Source organism: Panthera leo, chromosome E1, assembly GCF_018350215.1.
Source record: "Panthera leo isolate Ple1 chromosome E1, P.leo_Ple1_pat1.1, whole genome shotgun sequence".
In the NCBI taxonomy this organism is placed as follows: Eukaryota; Metazoa; Chordata; class Mammalia; order Carnivora; family Felidae; genus Panthera; species Panthera leo.
The window spans coordinates 60,707,519-60,733,504 of NC_056692.1; the positions used below are offsets into that span (position 1 = coordinate 60,707,519).

Here is a 25,986-nt window from a genome sequence, read left to right on the forward strand (position 1 = left end):
CGAGCAATCGGAGGCCGAACGCCGAGCAGGGCGGGGCGCCGCGGACCTGGGCGCGCACCTCGCCGGACACCCCGCCCACCCGCGCGCCCCCCGCCCGCCTCTCCGTCCTCGGAACGCGCTGAGCCTCAGAGCCTGCAGTCAGAAGTGCGTTCTCGTCCGCGTGCGCGCCCTCCTGCCGGGGTCTCCGGGCCCTTCTCAGAGGTCTCCAAGCCCTCCTCCCGGGGTCTCCGTTTCCTTCCCTGGGGCCCGCGCCACGCCTGGGGTGCTGGGCCCGGCTGGTGCTCCGCGCACGCGTACCTCGCGAGGGCCCAGCTGGTGTGCAGCTTTCTGTTTCCGCACAGGACCTCGTCCAGTGGGTGAGAAGGCACCGCTCACCCAGCCCCGCCAGCAGCCTGGTCCCGAAGGAGCGCAGCTACCAGAGAGGTTCATGCGCGAGGACGGAGTCAGGAGAAGGCGAGCACCCGGAGGGAAAATGTTCACACACTTGCTGGTCTGAAAGGCCTGCCCACACTCCCGAAACTGGGCAGCGGAGTGCAGCTCGGGTGCCATTCGGGGTGCCATCAGCGTCGGGTGCACACCCAGCGGAGAGGCTGATCAGTGACCTCCTGCCCCAGTCTTCGGGATAGTCTCATTTCTGCAGACTTCGTGCAGGAGGGAGCCGGAGCAAAGAGAGTCGCACACTCTTCAGAGATGAAACACTGACTTCTGTTTCTTTTCCTTCAGATTTTGCGGAGATTTCGCGTTGTTAAGCCACCGTGTGTGTTTCAGGTGAGACGTCGGTGCTCGCTTACCTCGGCTTGCGGGGGCGGGAGCAGGGCTTGTCTCTGAACCGGAGGGGATGTGCACACCACCAGTGCACACCCCTCAGCCTGGAAGTGTTTCTTTTAAGTCTGTTCCCTGGAGAATGGAATTGGTCTGTACGATTTTAAATAACTCAACTTTAAAAGCGGATTTCAGAATGCTTGTTCACAAAACTCATCTACCCGGCAGCTGGTAACTTAGGTAATTGCTTCGAAGATTTTGTCATTGCGATTGTTTTGAATATAATTTCTTAAAAAAAAAAAAAACAAAAACCAAACAGGTTTCTGTTGCATCTATTTTATCCTGCCTGCTTTATAATAGATTTCTTGAGGTTAGGGGTTTGTGAATCCGTTCACAGAATGGGTAGTTTGAATTAGTGGACTGTAAAAATGACCACCATGTAAAGGTTTTCTTTCACTTTTTGCATTTCATCCTTTGTGTTTTTATATTCAGTGGGGGGAAGATTTCAGTCTTTCCCAACTACTTCATTACCCTCTAGATCTTTTCCTGTACTTTAATGTAAACTAGTCAGCTCTAATATACTTGTGGCTCACTTATTTTTCAAATTATCCATGGCCTATTTTAAATCCTAGACGGTTTTCTCTGACCTAGACTTAATTTTTACAGTTTCTTCCTCCGTAACCAAGTTCACTTGGGCTCTAGAATGTAAATGATTTTTAATGCTCTTCAAAGTAAAATTGAAGATAAATTTTCCACAGAAACATTATACTGTAGGGCCTGAAAAATGTTTACGCCTACCTGCCTGTTTTCCCCGCGTGGTACATACAGCTCAAGACAGTCTTTCAAACAAAATTATTTTGTGGCCACTTGTGTTATTACAGCCATCTTGTAAGGAAACGAGTGCTGTTCCGTGTTAGGGGCACATCACGATTAAGTGGCAGAGGTCCCTTTATCTGAACATGAGGTAGATTTCTTGGTTCATTTTCACGTTGGTAAAATGAGTTTCCTCCTAGTGGATAAAGCACACCTGGGCGTGTCAGGACAGAAACACAAAGTGTGAGGCCGAGGGGCAAAAAGGAGCCTCCGCCGCTTCTAACTTTGAATTTCTCCACTAGGAAGAAGTGCCCAGACCAGAGATTTTGTCCTATGACTTCATGACAAATAGTGAAATGTCAGGTTCTTCACCATTTAAGATGCGATTAGTTCATCTGGACCTTAAAGGAGCTCCACCAAAGGTCTCCTACCTCTCTGAGGTAAGAGCCCCTTTCCCTCTAGTCAGTCTCCCTTGCCTTGGCTTTGGTCTCCAAAGTGGTAAACAGTATTCTGTAGAAATGTGTATTTAGAGCACAACCACGGGCTTCCAGGCTGGGGCATGATGCTGGAAGCAGCACAGGTTTTGAGTTTCCCCCAAATCCCTTTGTGAAACTGAGCAACTAGGATAGCAAAAGGGGGCAGGGGGAACAACAAAAGAAACCCACAGCTTCTTTGCTGCGAGCTGAATTGTGTCCCCAGAAAAGATATGTTCAAACCCTCACCACTTGTACCTGTGAGTGTGACCTCATTTGAAAATAGGGTCTTTGCAGTTATAAGCGACATAAGATGAGGCCTTGCAGGAGTAGAGTAGTACTAATCCCATGAGTGATGTGCTTACAAGAAGAGGGAAACGTAGACGTGGGGCACCCTGTGAAGACCGAAGCAGAGATTGGAGGGATGCATCTATAAGCCAGGGAACACCAGGACTGCCAGGGACACTGGGAGCTGGAAGAGGCAAGGAAGGGTTCCTCCCTGGAGCACCACCCTGCCCACACTTTGATTTTTGATTTCTGGCTCGTAGAACTCAGAGAGATTAAATCCTCATTGCATTAAGCCACCTAGTTTGTGGTGATTTGATACAGCAGCCCTAGAAAACTAATACCCTCTTCAACAAAAGTAGGTGGGAGGGTGTCCCCATGAGCCCCAAGCGGTATAGCCAGACCTCAAAACAGTGTAACACCCATGTGAGATTAGTAACCAGGCAGGCAGTGGTGGAGGACCGAGGAAGGAATTCTGACAGGGCCAAGACCAGAGAAGCCAGAAAATTGCCCTGCAAGTACAGGTCCTCCGTGAGAGAAGAACTGAGGAGAGGTTTCACTGGCTGCAATTTGAGAGTGAGTGCAGAAAGACTCAGAAGAAGATGTTGCAGAGGCCCAAGGCTCTCAGAAATACCTTCCAGAAACTTCTAGAAAGACAGCCCCGCATTAAAGACAGCAGCGTTGGGAAGAGAATCCACAGTGAGCTGGGCGAGAACATTGAAAGCAGAGCAGAGGAAAGGTTCCAGTGCCAAGAGAAGGGATGCAGAGGCCAAGTGCTGTGGAAGTGGCTGCATGGTGTCTGCAACTCCTGATTCTTCTTGTAACCACAGAGGGGGAGCCCTGGACCGGCCCATCTCCATTCCAAACACAAGAACCTGTTCTTAGGGGCACCTGGAGGGCTCAGGTGGTTAAGCATCTTGGTTTTGGCTCAGGTTGTGATCTCGCAGTTCGTGAGTCCGAGCCCTGCATCAGGCTCTGTGCTGGTGGCATGGAGCCTGCTTGGGATTCTCTCTCTCCCTCTCTCTGCCCCTTCCCTGCTCACGTTCTCTCTCAAAATAAACTTAAAAAAAAAAAAAAAAAAAAAAAAAACCTTAAAAAAAGAAAAAAAAGAACCTATTCTTAAAAATACAAGAAAACACATCTCATTTAAACCTGAGCAGTAGTGGAAAAAAAATTTTTTTTTTTTAAAAAGGGGGGGGCGCCTGGGTGGCTCAGTCGGTTGAATGTCCGACTTTGGCTCAGGTTATGATCTCGCAGTTCGTGAATTCGAGCCCCGTGTCAGGCTCTGTGCTGGTAGCTAAGAGCCTGGAGCCTGCTTCGGATTCGGTGTCCCCCTTTCTCTGCCCCTTCCCCGCTTGTGCTCTGTCTCTCTGTCTCTCAAAGATGAATAAATGTTAAAAAAAAAAAACCTGAGCAGTAGTGGGGTGCCTGAGCAGCTCAGTCAGCTCAGCATCCAACTATTGATTTCACCTCAGGTCATGATCCCAAGGTTGTGGGATCGAGCCCTGCATCAGGCTCTGCACTGAATGTGTAGCCTGCTTCAGGTTCCCTCTCTCTCTCTCTCTCTCTCTCTCTCTCTCTGTCTCTCTCTCTCTCCCTCTGCCCCTATCCCTTGCTTGTGCTCTCTCTCTAAAGTTTAAAAAAAAAAAAAGGGATACAAAAATAATATAAAAACAGAGGGGGGAACAAAACACAAGAGACTCATAAATATGGAGAACAAACAGGGTTACTGGAGGGGTTGTGGGAGGGGGGATGGGCTAAATGGGTAAGAGGCATTAAGGAATCTACTCCTGAAATCATTGTTGCACTATATGCTAACTAATTTGGATGTAAATTTTTAAAAATAAAGAAAATTAAAAAAAAAATACATATAAATGTAAAAAAAATTTTTTTTAACTTTTTAAATAAAAAACATGAGTAGCAGAAAAGGATTGTGGTTAAATATCATACACAGGCATTGTAAGAAAAAAGAGAATCATGATCTCAGGAAGACCATAATGACAAAGGTGCACCAGGAAGATGCGACCGCAGAGCAGATGAAGCCGTATGTAATATTTCAAAATAAGATAAAAGACATTAAGAAAATGATAGGAGCTATGAGCAAACAGTGTAAATCAGAAGGAGAGAAGCCCAGCAAGTAATAGCCAGACAGAAGGGTACAGAGCAACCGCTTACCAGGCTCAGGAATGAGTTATGACAAAAAAGGAAACAAAGTCAGAGACTAAACTAGAAGGACAGAAGTGAGCACACACCGTGGAAAGCACACTCTTGGGAAGTAAATAACGAAGAAGAAAATGTCACACATGAAGAGATAAAAAGCGTTGTAACAAATTGATAAATGCAGAAGATAAGCCAAGAAGGTCCAGCTCCCCTGCTGCTGGAGCCACTGCCTCAGTGACCTGCTGCTGGGGGGTCGACCACCCCAAAATCAGAGGCTTCAGACAGCAATTCCTTCCGTCTGTTTCTTTGGTCTGGTGGGTGGCTCTGCCGGTCTGCCCCGGTTCCCTCCTGTGTTCGCAGTCCCCTGACAACTAGGAATGCCAGACGGTCCCAGATGGCCTTACATGTCCAGCAGTTGGTGCTGGCTGTCCGCTGGGCCCCTCAGTTCTGCTCCACGTGGGTGCCTGGCCTCACGGAGGGTAGGCCAGCCTCCGGTCTGCACGGCAGTCACAGGGCAGCATTTAGGCTCCAGAGTCGCAAGCCGTCCTGGGCCTTGCGTGATTCTTGGTAAAGCAAGTCCATGTCAGCCCAGATTCCAGGCTGGGGGTAGACCCCACCTCTTGATGAGGAAGACGCTGTATCTCAGCCATGCTCAACAGTCCTCAGAGCAGGGAACCAAAGCAGTGCTCTAGGACAAATGCTCAGAAACTACAATTCAAAAACGCTTTTGTGAAATTAAAGAATACTTGGGTCTGCATGTGGAAAGGGCATACTGTATACCTAGGATGACGGGCACTAAGGCATCCTTTGGTAAAGGTATCGGATTAAAGAAAATGAAAATGAACAACTCCTTTGGGCACACAGGAAGAAGGCCCAAGTTCTGTATGAGGGAAGGAAAATTAGGCTGGCACCAGATATTTGACAGCAACATTTTATGACAGAAGACAAGGAAGAACATATTTAAGGTACTCAAGAAAATGAAACATGAATCAAGGATTTTGTATCCAACCAAAATGGTCTTCATGGTACAAAAGCTACAGACCAGCTATTGTAAACATCCAAGAGAATTTACTGAAGAACCACCAGCGGCAGCAGTGGCAGGGCTGGAGTAACCAAATAATTGCCGAGAGAAAATTCTACCCTAAGGAAGCGTTCCAGCCAACAGACATGAGGAATGACGTCATTGGAAAGTCACCACCTCACAGTTCCTGTTCAGGGTGCCCTAGGTAATGTCAGTGGTAGTTGAAACCATTGGGCAGAAGTTCAAGGCATGGGTCTGGCTGATGCCCCTGAACCCACTGATCAGCCTGACATCACTCCAGTGGAGCAGCCAGACTTGTGATTTCTAGAAGCATCTATGAAGTACTCTTGCCAAAAGAATGAAACCTGGATCTAATCTCACCTTCATGTCTAACCGCCAGCACACACGAGAACAGGAAACACACGAAGGGACATCTTAAGAATACCGCCCATCAAATCCAAAATTTGGGAAACCATGCGAAACAAGGGACTCGATTTCCTCAACAAATAAATTTCAAATTAAAATTTCAAATTCAAATTAAAAAAAGGGTACCGTTAAAAATCAGAGAACCTTAAAAAATCTGTTAAAACAGTGCAGTGTGTGGGTGTCGTCTGGACTGGGCTTAAGGTGCACGTGAAAAGATTCTAGACGGAAAATTTGAACGTGGATGATATTAAAGAGTGGTTTGGTTAGGTGGGATAGTTGCTATAGTTGTGCTTTTGTGAAAAGTCTTTGTCAGCGATATGTGTTGAATTACTTATAGGTGAACAATTGTGTTGTCCGGGATTTGCTTAGAAATATTCTAGTCAGAAAAGTGGAAATTAGGTAAAACGATTTTGAGTCTTGACAGCAGGACACAGGGGCCTAGTCTGTCACGTGTGTGCATGCTTGTGCGGTTTCACAGTGAAGACCTTCTTCCCAGCTGGGTCCAGTGCCGGACGGAGTGTGTGCTGGGGACAGCCAGGCCGCCCGGCCCCACAGCCTCCCCACCACCCACAACACAGAGGATCACCACCAACCCCAACGGTCGAAGTGCCAAACGGCTGTGGTGGTCAGATGGCCACGACAGGCTAAGAAGGAAACCGGAGGGAAAAATGCTGAGGAAAATGGAAGATACCGAGACCATTATGTTGCGATATCCACACGCCTGACCTGCATGAGCTCTTTCCTTTCCACAATCTGTCTACCTCTCTTTGTAATTTGCAGTCTACTACTGATTATGAACTTTCTACAGCTAAGTTTTAGCCCCAGGCTCCTTTGCTCCTTCCATCCAGCTTGCGTCAGAATGTCCCCACACTTGTGGAGAGAGAAAGCTTGACAGATACATCAACAGGAGTGTTAAAATCTTGTGGAACCCGCAACGACCATCATCCAGGGAGGGGCTGCTATTTCAGATACCTGCAGGAGGCCCCTCCAGCAGCGCCCAAGGTGTGTTCTTTTCCACCCTGGCCTTGACATCAGACCAGAAAGAAATCTCAGGTCTGTGTATGGTAGACATGAACTAGTCCTGAAAATCGTTGAGAATAGGAAGTCATACCCTTTGAAATAAAGGTAGAGGAGGAGGTGGGGACATTTCCTGCCACGCCCTCAGCCCCTCGCTGTCCGCAGGCTGAGCTGCGCCTCTGCTCCACAGGTGCAGACACCCTGTGTCAAGTGAAGACTTGATGGTAGAGAGTTCGATTCGGTGTAACACAAAGTATGCGTTCTGGTTAAACGTTTCCAGGAAAAATGTGAATCTCAACTACAACCATGCCCTCGAGCAAGAAGGCAGACCGCATGGGGTACAGCTGTCACCTTCCTTCAGATAGTCGCATCCTCACAGCATCCCTGTTCCCCCAGGTCTTTCCTCTGTTCCATGCCCTGGGCGCCAATGGGCTGCTCCTTGAGTATGAAGACATGTTTCCCTACGAGGGCCACCTGAGGCTGCTGAGGGCCAAGCACGCGTACAGGTACCCCAGCCACGGAGAAAGCGGCTGCTTGGGGCCGCCTGGAAGTGTGAGCAGGGCAGGCGAGGGTTTGGCAGTGGTGGGGCAGCCCAAGTCTGGCTTTGAAACGCCTGTCTTAGTTACGAAAGTAAAACACACTCACTGAAGAGAATTTGGAAACATTTAGGGGGAGGGTGGAGGATTGGGAGAGCGGGGGGGTGGGGAAGGGGATGCTGCTCTTTAAGGCCATGGTTGGGACCCTCATCAGGAAAACAAAGATCAAAGGAAAGGGGGTCAGAATCCGTAAAAGTAGATACAGTGGTTGTGGGTGTACCTTGCCGGGCTTTAGAGTTATGGTGTCCATTTTATGATTTTTTTAATGTTTATTTTTGAGAGGGAGGGAGACAGAGGATCTGAAAGCAGGTTCTGTGCTGCCAGAAGACAGCCCAATGTGGAGCTCGAACTCACAAACCATGAGATTATGACCTGAGCTAAAGTTGGATGTTCAACCGACTGAGCCACCCAGGCGCCCCTAGAGTTACGGTGTCCATGTAAATCAATAACAAATAACCCAAAAGGAAAATGAGCAAAGGATCTTAACGGGCAGATCCCCCAAAAGAAATTAAAATGTCCGATAAGCATACGATAGTAATAAAGTAAATTAAAACAACAAGTCAAACACCATTTTGGCTATCCAATTGGTGAAACTTTTTAAAAAGTTCTAATGCTCTGTGTTCACAAGGTCAGAAAAAGCAAACCTCCCACTGGTAGGCTCTGAAGCACCCCACCGTTCTGGAGGGAGGTTTGGCTCTATGTCAGAACTCCCCAAAATGTCCATGCCCCATGCGCATGCTCAGAGTGTTAACATTGCAGTGAGGTGTCTTTTCACACTATTCTGTTTTTCTTCATACAGTGAACACCTTTTGTTTATTTAGTGTGTTTTTTCAAGTGGAAAAAGTGCTGGGGTACCTGTGAAGCTTGAAAAAGGTCTATTTAAAATCAATACATTCAGAGAACTGATTAACTTAAGAAATGGTTCAAACACATACAGAAACTGGAAATCATTTTGTTTTTGAGATAAATTCATGAACGACAGCTGGTAACGCAGTGGGCAACTAGCCCTCCTGGGTGCTGTCCTCACCACCTGGAGCATTCCTGCCCTCAGGCGTGCTTAGACGAAAGCTAACGCCCACGGGGCTGAGTCCCGCCACCGCAACCTTGAAGCTCTTTTCTCTTTCCTCTATTAAAGGGGTCACCAGCTTTTCTGTAAAGGGCCAGACAGTCAGGACTTTAGGCTGTGCAGCCCACCTGGCCTCTGTTACAACCATTTGTGGAGCACAGGCAGTCATGGGTGATAATGTAAATGAGTGAGCACGGCTGTGTTCCAATAAAGCTGTTTGTGGGTACTGAAATTCGAGTTTCATATAATTTTTACATGTCATAAGATATTATTCCGCTTTTGATTTTTCGCAACCATTTTAAACTACAGAAACCATTTTTAGGTCATGGGGCGTGTGAAAACAGGCAGGCAGATTTGTCCTTCAGCCCATCTACCATTCCTGCTCTAGGATATGATTTCTAATTTCTTGTAAAATGACTTGCTTCTTATAGGTTGGGTAAGAATAGCAAGTAAAAAGCAAACTGTTATTTGAGAACATAACAGCATCATTTTCCAAAATCCTAGAGAGCCCTCTCTGAAACCTTAGGCATATCTTTTGTACTTTTTGGAATAGTGACCAATGGTGACCATACTAGTTTCCCAAGGAGGTCCCCCTGGAGCCTGACAAGGGAGAGGGAACGTGAACAGGAGCATGAGTGTGTGTGTGTGAACGTGGGCTGGGGTGTGAACAGGAGGTGGTGCGAACTGGAGCTCTCGTGTGAATGGAGGTGGTGTGAACCTCTCTGGGTGATCGATGTTTGTCTCTCTAGCCCCCCTGAAATCAAAGAGATCCTGCATCTGGCTGCACTGAATGAGCTAGAGGTCATTCCATTGGTACAGACATTTGGACACATGGAGGTAAGTGGGAGGGACAAAGGTTCCTGATACCCAGGTGTGGGGCTCAGGGGTACACAGGCAGGGAGCAGCTCTTTCTTGCAAGCCCCTGCCCTGCAAACGACCGGAGAGCACAGGACTCTAGATCAGAGCGACTTTGTCCCAGGAATGGTGGGAAAGAGCCAGTGGGGGATGCATGATTCCCATGGAGCCCTGAGGGCCGAGTTGTTTTACTTTTTAACTTGTATTCATCATTCAATACCGAAAATATTTCCCCAAGCTCTTGTGTGATCTTCGGAAACATTTTTCACGTCTGCATCAAAAATGAAGAGCAAATTAAACACTTAGTGGCTGCAGGTTCCGTTTTTCCCTCTAACAGATACACCTGCTAGACCCACGGGCAGCCCTTCCCTTCTCGAGCTGAGCACCCGGGACCGCCCCTGCGCCCCACCCCCCTGCCCCCCCCACCGCCCAGGCCTCTGGCCTCTAACCTTCCTGTCGCAGCTCCGTGATGCGCTCTCTGTGCTCCTCACTTCCCACCACCAGGGGCCACGGAGCATCTCCACAGCCCCCCCGCCCCCACCCCGTCCTCCGAGTCACTAAATGCAGCCACGGGTTCTCGTCCCTTTAACTTGAGTCTCGGGCTTTGCGTGGCCCCAGCTGCTCCCTTCCAAACCCCACGCTGTTCCGGCCCCCCACTTCCGGCTGTGACGCCACTTCTGCCGGCAGCGTGCTCTCCTGTAGCTGCCGCTGGATGTGGCGGTCCCCACGGCTTCTCTCGAAACCCTCCCTCCTCACCTCACGCTCTCCCTAGACAATGCGGTGCCCACTCCTGCCTCCCCTCCCCGTGCTCCGTGACCCCCAGACCCAGTCTCCGCTGCCCTGTTCGGCACCCCTCCCACCCCTGCAGTTCGGGCCATCGTGTGCTTTTGCTCCTCAGGCTCTTGAGTTGGCACCTGCCATCCCCGTCTCCACCCTTGTGTGAACTACCGCCTGACCTGCTGGAAGGCCCCCCTAGCGGTGCCCTCTGCCCCTTTCTCCGTCGTTCCAGAGCACAGCCTGGCCTCCCAATCCTGCTCCTTGAGGGGGCCCTTACGGGGCTCTCAGGGTGCATTTGTTTCCGGGGGCCACTGCAGTAAAGTGTTTCAACCAGGCGACTTGAGACTACGGAAGCGTGCTCTCTCTGTGCTGGAGGCCGCAAATCCAAAGTTAAGGTGTCCTCAGGTTGGTCCTTTCTGGAGGAGGTCCTTTACCTGTGTTTACGTACCATCAGGACACCCCCTTTGTTTTTTGGGTTTAAAAAAAAATTTTTTTTAATGTTTATTTATTTTTGAGACAGAGAGACAGAGCGCAAGCAGGGCAGGGGAAGAGAGAGAGGGAGAACAGAATCCGAAGCAGGCTCCAGGCTCCGAGCTGTCAGCACAGAGCTCGATGAGGGGCTCGAACTCACAGACCGCGAGATCATGACCTGAGCCGTAGTTGGCCGCCCAACTGAATGAGCCACCCAGGCGCCCCAGGATACCCACTTTGTGACATAGCCGTATGAGTATTTGCACATTTTGTCTTCTGAACTGTTCAGTTTTTAACGTTCTCTGGACATTCTGGACACAAGTCTGTTAGATGTGTGATTTGCAAGCATTTGCCCCCGATCTGTACTTTGTCATCATCGTCTTAGTGTATCTCAAAGAACAAAAGTCTCTAATTTTGATGAGTCCAGTTTCTCAGCTTTGCTCCGATGGGTCGTACTTTTGGTGTCATTTCTCTGCCAGTCACCAGATCATGAAGATTTTTCCTGTTTCCTTCTAAAGTTCTACATTTGCACACTTCCCACTTGCTGTTATGGTCCATGTTGACTTAATTCTTGTCAACTTTTGCCTTGTAAGGCCTGAGGTGTAGGGTGAGGTTTATTGTGTTTTGCACATAGCCTATGACCCCTCGAGATGGCTGGTCATGCCAGCACCACTGATTGGAAGATTATCCTTTCTTTGGAATTTGAAATTTGGAATTGCCTTTGTATCTTTGTCAAAAATCAGTTGACATTATTTGTGGCCCATTTCTGAACCATATATATATTTTTAATGTACATTGATTTATTTTGAGAGAGAAAGAGCATGGGGAGGGGGGCAGAGAGAGAATCCCAAGCAGGCTCCACACGGCTGTCCTCAGAGCCCAGCGCGGGGCTTGATCCCACCAACCGTGAGATCGCGACCTGAGCCGAAACCAAGAGTCGGACGCTCAACTAACTGAGCCACCTAGGCGCCTCATGCTTCTCCATATATATTTTAGACTAAGTTTATCTGTATGTCTTTAAGAAACCTTGCTGGGATTTTGATTGAAATTGTATTAAATCTGTAAGTCACCTTGGGGAGAAATTACCTCTACTCTGCTGACTTCTCCGATCCGTGAACAGGCTCTGTCAGCCTTTCCTTATGTTATTATTTCCCAAAGTTTTTTCTTTTCCTGATGCTTTCAGGACTCCCTGTGTACGTTTGCCTTGCTGTAGTGGTTTGGTTAGTAGGACTTCTAGGTCTGGGTTTCTGTGCATTTATCCTGCCTGGGGCTCGTCGAGCTTCTTGGAACTGTAGATTATTTTCATCACTTTTGTGAAGTTTTGGGCCACGTCCTCAAGTGTTTCTGTGTCCATTCTCTCCTCTTGGCCAGGGCTCCCTTCGCATGTGCGTTAGGGCACCTAATGTCACCGCACGGGTCTCCGAGTCTCTTTGTTCTCCCCACCTTTTCTCTGTGTTGTTGAGCCTGAGGAGACCCTATTGGTCTGTCATCCCAATCACCGTTTCTTCTGATGTTTCAAATCTTCTGTGGAGCCCATGAAATGGATTTTCATTTTTCATTATTATAGTTTAATTCTGGGAACATTTTCATAATGGTTTCTTTGAAGTAATCGATAAATCTGACATTTGGGCCCACATCAGTGTTAGTTTCTATCCATTGGCTTTTTTCCTGAGTCTGGGTTCCACTTTCCTGTTTATTTGCACATCTCATGATTTTTTGGTTGAAAATTGGACATTTCGGATAATATGTTATAGAGAATCTGACTTTTTCCCCTGCAAGTGGTTGGACTTGCCTGGATTTAATCTGCAGGCCTGTCTCCCCAGCTGTGTGTGGCTACTGATGCCTCTGTGTGTGTGTGTGTGTGTGCGCGCGCACGCGCGTTAACGCTTATTTATTTTTGAGAGACAGAGACAGAACATGAACGGGGGAGGAGCAGAGAGAGGGAGACACAAAATTTGAAGTAGGCTCCAGGCTCTGAGCTGTCAGCACAGAGCTCAACATGGGGCTTGAACTCACAAACCATGAGATAATGACTTGAGCTGAAGCTGGACGCTTAACCGACTAAGCCACCCAGGTGCCCCTATACATTATTTAAAATTCTTCTTTTAACAGTTTATTTATTTTTGAGAGACTGAGAGACAGAGTACAAGTGGGGGAGGGGCAGAGAGAGAGGGAGACACAGAATCTGAAGCAGGTTCCAGGCTGAGCTGTCAGCACAGAGCCTGACACAGGGCTAGAACCCATGAACTGTGAGATCATGACCTGAGCTGAAGTCAGATACTTAATCAACTGAGCCACCCAGGCACCCCATAGTGTTTTATTCTAATTTATATTTTTGGCCTGGCTTCCTAGGGGCCACCCCTCTGTCTTTATGGCTGGTGGTCAGCCAGGGCCCAGGAAGCCGTGTGCTTGAGCCGTCAGGACCCACCCTGTGCTGCAGGCACTGGGGGCTCTGGGAGTTCACCCAGTCCCCTGCCTCAGCCGTGTGTGCACGGCTCTCCTTTCCACGGTCACCCATCTCATTTCTGGCTGGTGGTAGCCGCCACCCCCCCACACACACACACCATGAGGACCGCAGAGTTCGGGGACTTTGCCGCTTTCACAGACGGTGGCCCCAGGGGGTCTGCGCTCAGCCAGCGCCGGGTGGTGGTGGGGGGGCCGCAGACTCTCTGTTCTTACCACAGTGCTAGCAGGCTTCAGGTGTGGTGTTCACCTTTGGTTCACGTCCAGAGCCCTGAAATGGCTGTTTTGACCAGTGTTCCGTTCTGCACGTGTTCAGGGGAGGACGTGCTGACGTCTGTACCGTACTGAACAGCCCGTGCAGCCTGGTTCTCGTGTTCTTCTCCCAGCCCGGGCAGACTGGGAGGAAACAGGGGCTCAGCCCGGCCCGCCAGCGCCCTCTTGGGGACCTGGAGCAGGCCCTGCCTGTGACTCCGCAGGGTGGCTGCAGCGTCTGTCACCTCCTGTCACCTCCTGTCATCTCTCCGCAGTTTGTGCTGAAGCACGAGGCTCTCGCTCACCTCCGAGAAGTGGCGCTCTTCCCTAACACCCTGAACCCCCATGAGGCGGAGTCCCTGGCTCTGGTGGGAGCCATGATCAGCCAGGTCATGGAGCTGCACCCGGGCGCCCGGTGGCTCCACGTCGGCTGCGACGAGGTGGGTCCTTCGACGGTTCTTCTGCCTGAGCCTCACCCACCGGGCGTCCCTCCTGCCGCAGCCCCTGCTCCTGGTCCCACTTTGTGGGGTATTCTCTTACGTACAAAAGTAGTCAATGTACCAAAGGACGAAGGATAAAGCCAGGTCATCCCTCCCAGCTGACCCGTGACCTCATGCGGGCAGAGCCACGGAGCTGGACGAGGGATGGCCTGTGGCCTGAGACAGCCGTGCTGTCCTCGCCCCCGGCAGGGGCAGAGCCAGCCCCCATGTGCTTTATGTACCCGTTGGCTGGCAGACACTCAGGTTAGCTCTGCCTTCGGGCTGCTGTGAATGTTCAGAGGAAATCTTGAGTGGAAGTTAGGTCTCGGTGTAGAAGGAGGGCCCCCCCTCACCAGCTCCTCCCCACAGGCAGCTGCCACTGAGATCCGTCAGACATGGCATGAGCGCGGTCTCTCTCCCAAGTGTGTCTGCAGTGAGGCCGGGCGATCCGGAGGCGGGCCTGTGTTTCCTTCCAGGTCTATTATCTTGGAGAGGGTGAGGCCTCGAGACGGTGGCTGCGACAGGAGCATAACACCAAAGCAAGACTGTGTCTGTCCCACATGAAGGCGGTGGCCTGCCACGTGCTGGCTCGGCACCCCGCCACGACGCCACTGGTGTGGGACGACATGCTGCGGGCCATCCCCGAGGACCAGCTCTCAGGTTGGCAGGCCCATCCCCCGGGCTTCTGGTGCCAGGAGTAGGGAGTAAGGAGGCCAGCGGCTCCCAGGACCCTGGTCTGGGGAGGGGGGAGCACTCTAGGACCCCTGCCCCGAAGTGCTCTCTCCAGGCAACCCCCTTAGAGCCACTTTCTAGATTTTCTCACACAAAAGGGCCATTCCTCCAGAAGGCATTTTAGAGTCTTGTAGGCTTACAAAGTGATGAGTCTGAATGGAGAGTAGCCGTGGGGCCCTAATGGGGGATGGGGGCGAAAGGGTCCCACTGGGCCTTGAGTGTCTGGTGCCTCTAACCGCCTCAGCCTCACACAGCCCTGTGGCCAGCCCTGCAGGGGTCGTGGCTGAGGCTCTGGGATGAGACAGAGACATACCCCATGGTCCAGTCACAGCCTCGGCCTGGAGCCTAGCCACTGCCCCCACTTCTGCAGGACTGGGGTGTGTCCGTGGCAGCAGCCCTCCCCAGGTGTGGCCACTTGGGTTCTCACTAGGACTAAGTAGAATTAAATCCAAGGAGTAATGTGTTCCTACTGCACTAGTCCTAGCGCCCCCACCGTCACACACAGACAGAGCCTTTCCCCCTCGTAGGAAGCTCTGGGACCCGAGACTGGGGGTTCGCTTTTTACAGAACTCCCAGAGTCTGGTCATTTCCAAAGTTGGCTGGCTTCATGGTTGCGACATTTACTGTCAAGAACTCAACTGTTTCGAGTCTGTTCTCAAAATCCACACCCCGCTGGGGCGCCTGGGTGGCTCAGTCAGTTAAGCTTCTGACTTCGGCTCAGGTCATGATCTCACAGTTCGTGAGCTCGAGCCTGCTTCGGATTCTGTGTCTCCCTCTCTCTCAGCCCCTCCCATGCTCGTGCTCTGTCTCTCTCTGTTTCTCAATAATAAACGTTAAAAAAAAAAAAACAACTCATGCCCCCTAAACAAGACAGCCTGTGCTCCGTTGTAATGCAAGGCCTGTGGGCTGCCAGGATGTGTCCAGACGGGCCTCAGCTCACAGCCTCTCTCTGCCCCCAGCATCAGGGGTGCCACAGCTGGTGGAGCCCGTGCTCTGGGACTACGGGGCCGACCTGGACATCCACGGCAAAGGTCAGTGACCTGGCCACGGCCTCTGAGACCCTGGAGCCCTGGCGGCCCAGGGGCTTCAGGTTCATCAGAATCCTGCTAACCGCCTCAGCTTGCACTCAGACCCCTCCCACGTGAGCCCCGGGAGCCCCCTGGCACACGTCCTGCCGCGGGTCACACCGGGATAGCCTGTCCTCTGTGGTATTTTCCACGAGTCTCTTCTCTCACTGAGATTTAAGCCTGCCCGGTTGTGGGCTCCTCCTGGCTTCTCAGTGTCTGGGCTCTGCGGCCACGGCCCCTCGGGCCCCGGGCCGGTCACACCGTACACTCTCTCACTCAGCTCTCCTCATGGAAAAGTACCGCAGGTGTGGTTTTCTCCGGCTGTGGGCCGCCAGTGCCTTCAAGGGGGCCACAGGGGCGAGCCAGGCCCTGACCCCTATCGAGCACCACCTCAGAAACAATGTGCAGTGGCTGCAGGTGGCGGCCAGCGGGCCCGCAGACATGCTGCAGGGCATCGTCCTGACCGGCTGGCAGAGGTAAGGCCACCCAGGCCCCGGGGAAGCTCCCGGGCCGACCTGCTCGGAGGGTCGAAGCAGCGCTGCTGCCCGGGACGACCACCCCTCCGTGGCCCATCCATTCTGGGCCTCGGTCAGAGGGGAGGCGCCTGGGCGCCTCACACCCCACGGCCAGCCAGCCCCCAGACTCTGCAGAGGGCCACTTCGGCAGCCCTGCCTCCAGGGGGCCACACGTGACTTGTCTCACATATGGCGGGCATGGGGACAGATTTTGGCTTCTTGGGGATTTCACACCATTTGAAAAGCGGAGCGGCACGTGAACCCCTCCTCCGGACCAAGGCCTGGTCCATTGCTGCGCCCGGGAGGGCAGAGGCGGAGGCAGCTGCGGGCCCCCAGGCAGGGCCTTCTGGGTGGGATGTTTCCAGAGGCAGCAGCCAGCTCTGTCTCGTGTGCAAGCGGGAGCTGAGCGCCCCTCTCCCCTGCACTTAGGTACGATCACTTCTCCGTGCTGTGCGAGTTGCTGCCCGTGGGAATCCCGTCCCTGGCCGTCTGTCTGCAGTCGCTCCTACACGGTACGGTCTCCTGCTCCTCCCGGGTGGCGGGAGTGCCTGATGCCGCCGACTGTGTCTCCTTGGGGCTGGACTCTGGTCTTTCACACCAGCAGAGGGGGGCTCAGCCACCCCCCTCCCCTGCTGCCCCCAGAGAGCCCGTGAAGGAAATTCACCATGGGCGAGGTGCAGAAAAGGGCCCTTGCTATGTAAATCCACTGAATGCCCGGGCTGGCCCCAGCACTTGCCACTTTGGCAGAGACGGGGACTCGCAGATGGCACAGAACCATGTGCACCTGAACCACAGGACTGCTTGGCGCACGTGGTGCTGGTGCAGAAAGGTGTGGGAGGCCCTGGGGGGAGCAGGCCCGGCTCCCAGACTGCGTGCAGGCTGCATGCAGCAGGAAAAGCACAGACACCCGCCCTCCGCTCTCTTCGATGGCTTCTGAAGCGGTGGTTGTGAACCGCTAGGAGGAAGGCACAGGGACACCCCAGCGGACACCCCGTTCGTGCTGGGCGCTGGCTTCAGCTTCCCTGCTCCGTGGAGGGCACTGCTGCTGTGGAGCCCTCCACCCTCCGCGGACACAGGCCTCCTGCCCTCCCAGCTGGCGCCCTCCTGCACCAGTGGCATGTGTCCACCCACACTGACGTGGAGCCCGGCCCACAGTGGTGCTTGCTGGCCTCTCTGGTTCTTTCCAGTTGCTCGGGACGGCTCCACGTGTGAGAAACCACACTTGCCAGGTGCTGCGTGCACCCGGGACACCGTGGGGGCGCCGGAGGCACAGCCGGCGGTCTCCCGAGGGGTGTCGCTGCTCCTGATTCTCTGTTTTCTTGTTCTTAGCATAATGAGCCCGTTTTCGTGTGTTTAATAAGAAGCCACGGGCCCATCTGTCCCCGAGGTCTCCTTGGGGCTGGCACCTGCATGCTGGCCTCCTTGGCCACTTTGCCCACCACCAGGCCAGCACCGTGGCACAGGGCCCCTGCCTCGCTCCCCTCCAGAGGCCCCTCCAACCACCTCCATCTGTGGTTGGTTGCAGGAGGCTTTACCGAAGACGTTAAAGCAAGAGTGGAGAACTTTCTTGGGATCTCAAGCCTAGAAATAACTGATCTTATGAGGTAACCTGCCCACCCCCAGCCCTGCCTCTGCCCTCGCACTCTGTGGACCCGTCTCAGCACGGTGGCTCTCCGTGCAGCGAGGGGGCCGGCTCCTTCCCTGGCAGCGACATCCTGGCCCTCATCACGCACGTCGGCCTCCACCTGCGCAGCTCTGTGGACACGCTCCTGGAGAGGGACAGGTGAGCAGGCAGGGGCTGAGCCCCACCCCGCACTCCCCCCGGGACAGGGTGAGGGTGGCCACAGACAGACTTCCGGGGGCAAGCGACTGTTTAAAATGCCTCCCAGACTCCTAAGTTTCTTAGAAGTGGGATCTTAAAACCACCGTGAGGCAGACATGTCAGCTGCAGCGGGTCTGCCTGTGCGGACTGCCTGCAGGTACGTGACCGGCTGGTTCAGCCCCTATCACCGCGGGCGGAAGCTCATCCACCCGGTCATGGTCCAGCACATCCAGCCCCAGGCGCTCAGGTAGCCGCCCCCTCCCCGCGGTGCCCACCCCCAGGGCTGCGCGTCCTCTGCCGCCCGATGACAGCTTTCTGTGGCTACTGGCTTTGAACTAAGACAAGCTCTGTAGGTATTGCGGCCACGAATTCCTAGGGGAGTCAGCTTTGCTGACTGCTGTGCCTTCAGTGTTAGAGGCTAGGACATTCCCACCTGAGAAGGTGAGGGCCCAGGGCTCATCATGGAGCCAGACCTGCTGGAGACCTGTCCTGGCCTTGCTGCTGGCGCATGCCCCACATCTCCTCCCTGCCCCGCCCCCCCCCCCCCCCCCCCCCCGCACCGTGGGGACAGAGTCCCAGGCAGCCAGCCAGCCCCCCTGCCCCCGGGCTCTCCTGGCTCACAGCTCTGAGCCAAGGCCAACTCAGTGTCCACGGAGGGTTAGATGCCATCAGATGCTGTCAGGTTCACACATAAAGAAAAACCCTGCCAGCTAGATGTAAAGAGCATTCCAGTTTTAGATGTGAAAACACAATAGTCACTCATTTATCCCCAACAACACTGTGAGGTGGGCACTAATAGCCATGTTTCATGGATGGGCAAACTGAGGCACAGAACCGTACCGACCTGTAGGGTTGTTCGGAATGTGAGCGTGGCGCACATGGTGTGAGCTGTCACCCAGGGGTGCCCGGCAGGCGGGCTCACCACGGGCTCTGGTCCTCAGCCTCCTGGCCAGGTGGAGCACCTTGGTGCAGGAGCTGGAGGCCGCCCTGCATCGTGTCTTCTACCCGGACGCCGTGGAGGAGTGGCTGGAGGAGAACGCGCGGCCCAGCTTGCAGCGGCTGCAGGCTTTGGTGCAGGACCTCAGGGAGGCGGCCAGCGCCGGCCCCGGCCCCGGCCCCGGCCCCAGCCCACACTCGGGTCAGGACCCCTGAGGGGAGGGGCCGAGCCTGAGCCATCCCCTGGGGCCCCCCTAGGTCTGCCAGGCGCCTGGGACCGCCGGCCACGGGCAGCACCCACGGCGCGGACCGCCGTCGTTGGAAAGGCCAATGGAAGGCATGATGTGCCGGGCCTACTTGCTAGTCTGTGTGGGAGCTTCGGCTCTTTTGAAATAAAGGGAGTGGAAGCTAGAACTGCCATGGGTCTGGCTGGCTGCAGTCAGGCCTGCACAGGGGTCCAAGACCCTCCTCACCCTGGGGGCCCAGCAAAGGCGGGGGGGGGGGGGCGGGGAGCCGCCTCCAGAGTACAGAGCATCTATCGTCTGGGATGAACACACCACAAACCCGTTACGACGTTTCATACTTTATTTTAGAAAAAGGCTTTCAGACTTAACGACTTAAAAACCTAACTTTGGCTTGTATAAATGACTATGTCCTCAAATCAGGGCTAGTTGGCGGCCACCATGGAGAAGAGGGAGTGTCTCGTTTCTCTCGCTTCCTAGAAACTACTGTCCTCACTCACCCAGGGCCTGGGGACACTGCAGTGCTCTGTGTCCTGACCATTCCTAGACACAGCCTCCTGAGGGCCTGCTCAGAGGTGCCCTTGCCGCCCTGCGGCCCTGGGCCCCACTGAGGGGCAGCTGTGGGCCCAGCCCACCTCTTGCCTGGGTTCAAGAAGCCAGGACCTGATTCTTAAGGGAGATGCCCTGGCTTAGGCCCACCGTGAAGCCAAGAGAGCCGCCTCGTGACCAGCAGGCTTCGCCTAGGCTGAGGCCTTCTCTGCCCTGTGACAGCCCAGCCGTGATCCTGGGTGGAGACTGCTGTCTGTGGGCTGGGGAGGTCTCAGGCGTGGCCACAGTGCACACAGCCAGACAGGACCCTCGCCATCTGCCCTGGGCCCTGCAGACCCTGGGCAAGGAAGGACCTCTCTAACCAATGAGGACATCCAGCCGGGGAAGGGAGGTTGTGTGTAGCGAGCACTGGGATTCCTGGGGACAACACGCCAGCATGGGCATCCTCAGAGCCTGATCCAGCTGCTGGCCCTGTGCTCACCTGCTGCACCAGGGGGTTGAACAGCTCGGGGGGAGCCAGTGCTGGCAAACCTTCCTCCCCACCCTGGGGAGCCTGGGCATCCTTCCCATTCCAGAGACCCGGTCTCCACGCTGCCCAGGCTGGAGCCGTCCGATGCCAGGAAGAGGCAGATCTCAGGCTCATGCCCTCCCCGGACACCTCAAAGCCCGCAGAGAAAGTCCAGCCTGTGGCGTCCTCAGAGGACAGAAGCAAGCAGCAGGAATGGCTGAGGGTCCCACCCCGGGGCTGCCAGGGACACAGCCAGGCGCTGGAGGAAGACTTGCTGGTGGCCCAGGAGGCCCACGAGGGTGCCACCAGAACCAAGGCCAGGGGCTCTGCGGGCGTCAGCTCTGGCTCCCTGGACCATCAGCCTCACTGTCACTGCTCTGAGACAGCTCCACGGGGCTCTCAAGGCGGTGCAGTTCCAGGAAGGTTGCAATAAGCTTGGCAATGGCTTCCACGTCACTGGGCCGGGCAACAACAGGAGGGGCAAGTTACCCCCGCGGAGGTGCTGGCCAGGAAGACCACACCTACCTCCTGCCGGACCGCCCACTTCTAGGACCTGGTGCCTTCTGGCCCCGACCCTCACTTGACCCCAGACCTCTGTCCTCAAGGAGACCCTTCTGTCCCTGTGGGGACTTCCAACATTCCCCTAGTGGCAGGGACAGTCCATGTTTCCCCAAGTCCCCTCCCTGTGCCCTGCCATGCTGGGCAGTCCACTGTGAGGGCCACCTGATGGGGGTGAGGGGCACAGGCAGCCAGCCCTGGCCAAACGAGTCCCCTGCCCACAGCTTACCTGCGGTGACCCATGATGGCACTCTGGGTGAGAGGGTGGGAAAAGCCCGTCACAAGCCGCAGCACCACCACGTAGCCCTTCCCGAAATAGCGGACCTTCTCCTCCTCCACGTTCACGTCCCGGATGTCATTCAGTAGGACCACCACTGCGGGGGAGCTGGTCAGTGTCTGCATTCTGCCCACCTCCCGCCTGCCCCTCCTGCCTGTGTGCTGGGCACCGCCACTTCGAGGCTACCGTACAGAGACCCTCATCACTGGTCAGTGACCACAGCGCAAGGTTGGGCCACTAGCATTGTCTGGGCATCTAGCACTCCTGCCGGCCCCTTGAAAACTCTACCCGTGCCCTCAAGCGCATCAGGGAGGAGCTGAGCTCTATTTTGCCCATCTTTCTGCTTCATCTTCCCCCAACTGCTGAAAAATGCCTTCCTGGTCCCTGATGGCTGGCCACTGAGCTAGGGGTTACCCGGCAATGTCTGGGCGCACCCTGTGTCCACCAGGCAGGGCAAAACCCCAAGTCACTGAATGGCCAGCCTGGACCCACCCCACTTCCAGGCCTTAGGCCTGGTCTCTGTTTTCCACTCACCACCCTCCATCCAGCCTGGGGCAGCCGGCCTCCCGCCACACCCTGGGTCCTGTGCACTCTCTGTGCCTCACCTTGGTCGTGACCAGCTCGGAAAAGAGTCAGCAGCTTCTTATACAAGCTGAACGTCTTCAGCACAACCTTCCCGGTGCCCTTGTTGAAGACAGCTTCCTGGAAAACCGGCCAGAAGGTGACCACCTGGCTGCTGGCCTCTCTGCAACCCAGCCACACACAAAATTTCCAGAGAGGAGGCCCGGACTCGCCAGAGCAGACGCTCAGGAAGACACCCAGCTGAAACCCAACCCTGACGGCCAAGTGCTCTGCCAGAGCCAAACACCTGCAGCCAGATGCTCTCGTGCTCCTGTCTGTTGGGAGCACGGGACCAGGGTGTGTAGAGAGAAAGAGGGGCATCAAAGCAGGTGCTCTCTGCAAGCAAAAGAGAAGCAAGCACAGCAGCTGAGGCTGTCAAACAAAAGCATGGAGGTCAAAGCTCGGAGGTCAGAGAGCAACGCTGGGTCATGTGGTTCCTCATGAAGGGGACAAAGGCACAGGGGAGGTTGTTGGCCACCAAGGGAGACAGACATTAGCCACCGAGGGAGCCCATCATTCTATTCCGTGCTATGGCAACACTCAAGAGTAAAGAATTTCAGTGCAAACAGTCACGAAGAGCTTCTAGGAGAAAAACAGCTTCAGGAGATTTCCCTGCCCAGGAGCCGAATGCCACTAACCAGAAACCACTAAGCTAAAAGTTCAGGCCTCAGAGCCTCTCCGTCTGCTGTGATGCCCACGTGGGGAAGCCTGGAGCAGAAACACCTGAGCGCCTTTGCCTGTGCTGACCTTACCTCCCAGTCCTCCAGGTTCTGCACGGCCACGAACAGGCAGCCCGTAACGTAGAAGAGTTTCCAGCCCAGACTATCTGAGGAGCAAACACAGGACGCAGCCAGGTGAAGGGCAGAGGCCATGAGGGGCCCCGCCCCAGTGGACACTGGGCAGGAGTGGTGTCTGGGGCTGGCTGGGGCTGGCTGGCTGGCTGCCCGTGCCTGCAAGGAACGCTGGCCCAGGACGGCCAGCCAGCTCTGGGTGCCCTCAGCTCCCCCTCCAGTGTCTACCGGAGACAGAGGAGTTGGGCTGGCATAGCCTGTGACAATGGAAGGGCAGGAACTTACAGGGGGGCTGCAAGTATGGCTCAGCCTGCACTGGAACATCAGGCTGGCACAAGAGAGCACCTTTTTGCAGAATATTTCACGATACAGGAAAATGCTCCAGATATAAAGGGAAGGCACAGGCTTCATGGCACAGGCATACTAGGAAAACCACACCAGTGCACAGAGCTGGGGCTGCAGAGGCAGGGGCGCCAATTCCTAAGGCTATGCCTCAGTGGGTCACGAATGAAGGTTTTGTTTCTTTGCTCTGTTTCCCAAACGGCAGAGGAAGTTACTTTGCGGGGCAGGGGGTGAGCAGATGAAGCACCTCACCTCCACTGTAGTAGGCGGCAGCCAGGCCAATAGACAAGATTCCTGCAAAGAGAAAAGAAAGCAGGTGCCTCAGTATTGGGCCACCACCAGCCCAGAGCCCCCTCCTCCCAGGAGCCCCAGGCCCAGACAAGCAGGCCTTTCGGGGGTCAGGGATGGCTGCAGGTGGGGAGCAGGGGGACAGAAGACCACAGGCTCACAAGTGGGGGAAACACACTGTATGTTAAGTAACTAGAATTTACATTTAAAAAAAAAAAATTGTTTTTAAGTGGGGGAAACATCCAGGAAGTACACTCGGAAACATGGCAAATGCCATTCACAGTGTTCCCTGGACACGCTTCTCTACTCAAGTTTCCAGGGCTGAGTGGGAACCAGACAGAGGAACCTGCCAACAGCATGTGGTATGGAACGAACACAAGACGTATATAAAGTTCACCACATGGCACGTGAGGCAGAACAGGCAAGAGGCCACATGCAGGGTGACGGGAAAGATGAACCAGAGACCACTGCTGATGGCACAGCCATTGCACCCCTCACTCCTCGGATCCCACCAACGCAGCACAGTCGGGTGCAGGACCCTCGGAAAGATGGCGCCAGGGACGGAGAGAAAACAGGAATTAACTGTGGCCCATCACGTGAGCCTGCAACATACACCTGCAAGCAGGTGTATGAAAGCAAGTAAAAGGGGAACGGCAAGACCTCAAAAGAACACACACAGTAGGAGAAGCTGAGTGGTGAAAAAAGGGCTGTGGGAATTCTCTGCAAAGGCATGCACAGAGCGTAAAGGCTGGGAAGATACAAAGCAACAAAATAGTTGCTATACTTGGGGGTAACGGAACAAAGGAAGAACAAGTTAGTTTCATTTTCATCTTTTTTTAAAGTTAGATTTTTAACTTGAGGGAAAACATGGAAATTCTTACCAACAAGCAGAGACCAGGACCTGATGCCTGGAGCCCTCTTCAGATGGAGGCAGGAGCTGGTGCGTGACTCCACCTGCATGTACATCCCTGGACCGCGAGGGCACCACTCTCAACAGGAGACGGGCTGCGGACGGGCAGACAGAGACAACTGGAGTCCTCCCGCCACTGTCTGCACACAAGCGCCCAGCTCCTCCCCAGGAAGGAAGCCTGGGCACCGGTGGAACCAGTCAGCTTGTGCCCACGGCCATCTCTGCAGCCCCCAGAGACCCTTTCTTTTTCAAGGCCCTTCTCTGCCCAGTTACACCGACTGGACTGGGGCTACCTGCTCTGCTCAGCCTCGCAAAGCGTCAACAGGCACCTGACCGCCACCTGCCCCCGTCCAACTTGGAAACCGTTAGCCCTCTGCAGCGTGCATTCAAGCTTCTGACACCGCAGCAGAACCCACCAGCTCGCCCTCATTTCCCTGTGCCGGCCTCCACCAAGAAAGGGAACTGAAAGGCTCGCGGTAGCTTGAGTACGCCCTGGCGTTGGCCGAGAAAGCCACTCTACGATCCCCTCCGGCCGCTGGGACAACAGGCTATGCAACGGAGGGTCAGGACGAGCACAAGCATCTGCTGAGTAAATGCTGCGCCGAGCGGCCTAACTGCCCCGAAGACCGCAGCGCCCGCAAAGCACTGCTCGAGGGACCCAGCTAGGGAGTGGCTTTGCAGAAACTCCAGGAAAGTCAGATCAAGTATCTGACAGTAAAGGGTGCATTCACTCGACACACCCAGGTCCTAGATCTTGGCCCACCACTGGGGTGCTCCCGACCCCCACAGCCAGGCCCTGCGCGCTCGGCCCGCTTCCCGCAGCTCCAGGACGCCCTGGAACCCAGGCGTGGCCAGCCCGCGCCACCTGCAGCCCGCCCGCAGCCCTCGACGGTGGCCCGACCCCGACCCTACCGAGCGCACGACCCGGCGGGCGCGAGCGCAGGGCCGGGACCTCGCGGCGGACAACCAGCCGCCGACTTCCGGGGTCGGGGGTGGGGCGACTGACTTCCGGACTGCCAGGGGCGGGGCGGCACCGACTTCCGGACTGCCGGGAGCTGGAGTACCCACTTCCGGGCTTGGGGGCGGGCTGTGGGTGGTTTCCGGGGCGGAGGGCGGAGCGGCTGACTTCTGAACTGCCGGAGTCGGGGCGGCTGACTTCCGGACTCTAGTGAGCGGGCGTCGCTGACTTCCGACATTTGGGGGTCGGAATGGGGGTAATTTCTGGACTGCCGGGGGCCGGGCGGGGTGGCTGACTTCCGGACTTAGGGAGCGGGAGTTGCCGACTTCCGGGGTTGGGGAGGATCAGGGAGTGGCTTCCGGACTTCCGGGGACGGGTCGACTGACTTCCGGCATTTGGGCGCGAACTGTGGGAGGTTTCCACCCTGCGAGGTGCGGAACGACGGACTTCCCTGACTGCCGGGGGCGGAGTAGGGCTGCTGACTTCTCGAGCTGGGGTGGGGCTGGGGTAGGCCTTCAGGCCCTCTGGTTCTTCCACCGCTTGGAGGGAGAGTGAAAGGGGTGCCATTAGGGCACCTTGGTGTTGTGCCAGAGCAAAGCTAGCAAATGCAGTCAGGAAGCAGGTCGCCTATGCTGTTGACAGCCACGTGCTAAGGACGCCACTCTAACTGGGGGTAACTGACCCCTAGTCTGTAAATTATGCCTCAAAAAAGCCTCGCTTACAATGTGAATAAAAAGCAGTCTCTGAAGTTAATGTAACAACAGACGTATACAAACTATGGCAAAAAAAAATGTAAACACTTTAATATCGAACTACAGCTAAAATCGTTCATGGTTTGAAAAGTTATTGTAAAAAATAAGTCCTGCTACTTTGATCTATAGATTCAATGTATCCTATTAAGATGTTAACCTTAAAAATAACACTGCCAGCTATTTTATCAGTAAAGATGGGGTT

The 25,986-nt window shown here is 54.4% G+C and overlaps 2 protein-coding genes across 5 annotated transcripts; one reads left to right on the plus strand and one right to left on the minus strand.

The window, feature by feature from the left end:
• The first annotated feature begins 57 nt into the window (after positions 1-57).
• On the plus strand, positions 58-19,446 carry HEXD (hexosaminidase D). Of its 3 annotated transcripts, XM_042915625.1 has the most exons (14): positions 58-144; positions 342-768; positions 1,878-2,015; positions 7,354-7,463; positions 9,369-9,456; positions 13,713-13,877; positions 14,393-14,576; positions 15,608-15,679; positions 15,996-16,191; positions 16,660-16,742; positions 17,756-17,834; positions 17,912-18,013; positions 18,210-18,299; positions 18,994-19,446. In XM_042915625.1, exons 3-14 carry the CDS (start codon positions 1,917-1,919, stop codon positions 19,202-19,204), a joined length of 1,479 nt encoding a protein of 492 aa, XP_042771559.1. In that variant the 5' UTR covers positions 58-144; positions 342-768; positions 1,878-1,916; the 3' UTR covers positions 19,205-19,446. The 3 variants fall into 3 exon arrangements, with proteins under 3 accessions (XP_042771559.1, XP_042771561.1, XP_042771562.1); XM_042915627.1 differs by lacking the exon at positions 18,210-18,299; XM_042915628.1 differs by lacking the exons at positions 58-144; positions 342-768; positions 7,354-7,463 and having other exon boundaries at positions 1,932-2,015.
• Positions 19,447-19,559: 113 nt separating this feature from the next.
• Positions 19,560-25,081, minus strand: LOC122206727 (cytochrome b-245 chaperone 1). Of its 2 annotated transcripts, XM_042916174.1 has the most exons (7): positions 24,987-25,081; positions 24,046-24,169; positions 23,129-23,170; positions 22,496-22,569; positions 21,728-21,824; positions 21,075-21,219; positions 19,560-20,743 (listed from the first exon to the last, which is right to left on the minus strand). In XM_042916174.1, the coding sequence occupies exons 2-7, from the start codon at positions 24,128-24,130 to the stop codon at positions 20,623-20,625; spliced, it is 564 nt and encodes a 187-aa protein (XP_042772108.1). In that variant the 5' UTR covers positions 24,131-24,169; positions 24,987-25,081; the 3' UTR covers positions 19,560-20,622. The 2 variants fall into 2 exon arrangements, with proteins under 2 accessions (XP_042772108.1, XP_042772109.1); XM_042916175.1 differs by lacking the exon at positions 24,987-25,081 and having other exon boundaries at positions 24,046-24,963.
• Positions 25,082-25,986: the final 905 nt, after the last annotated feature.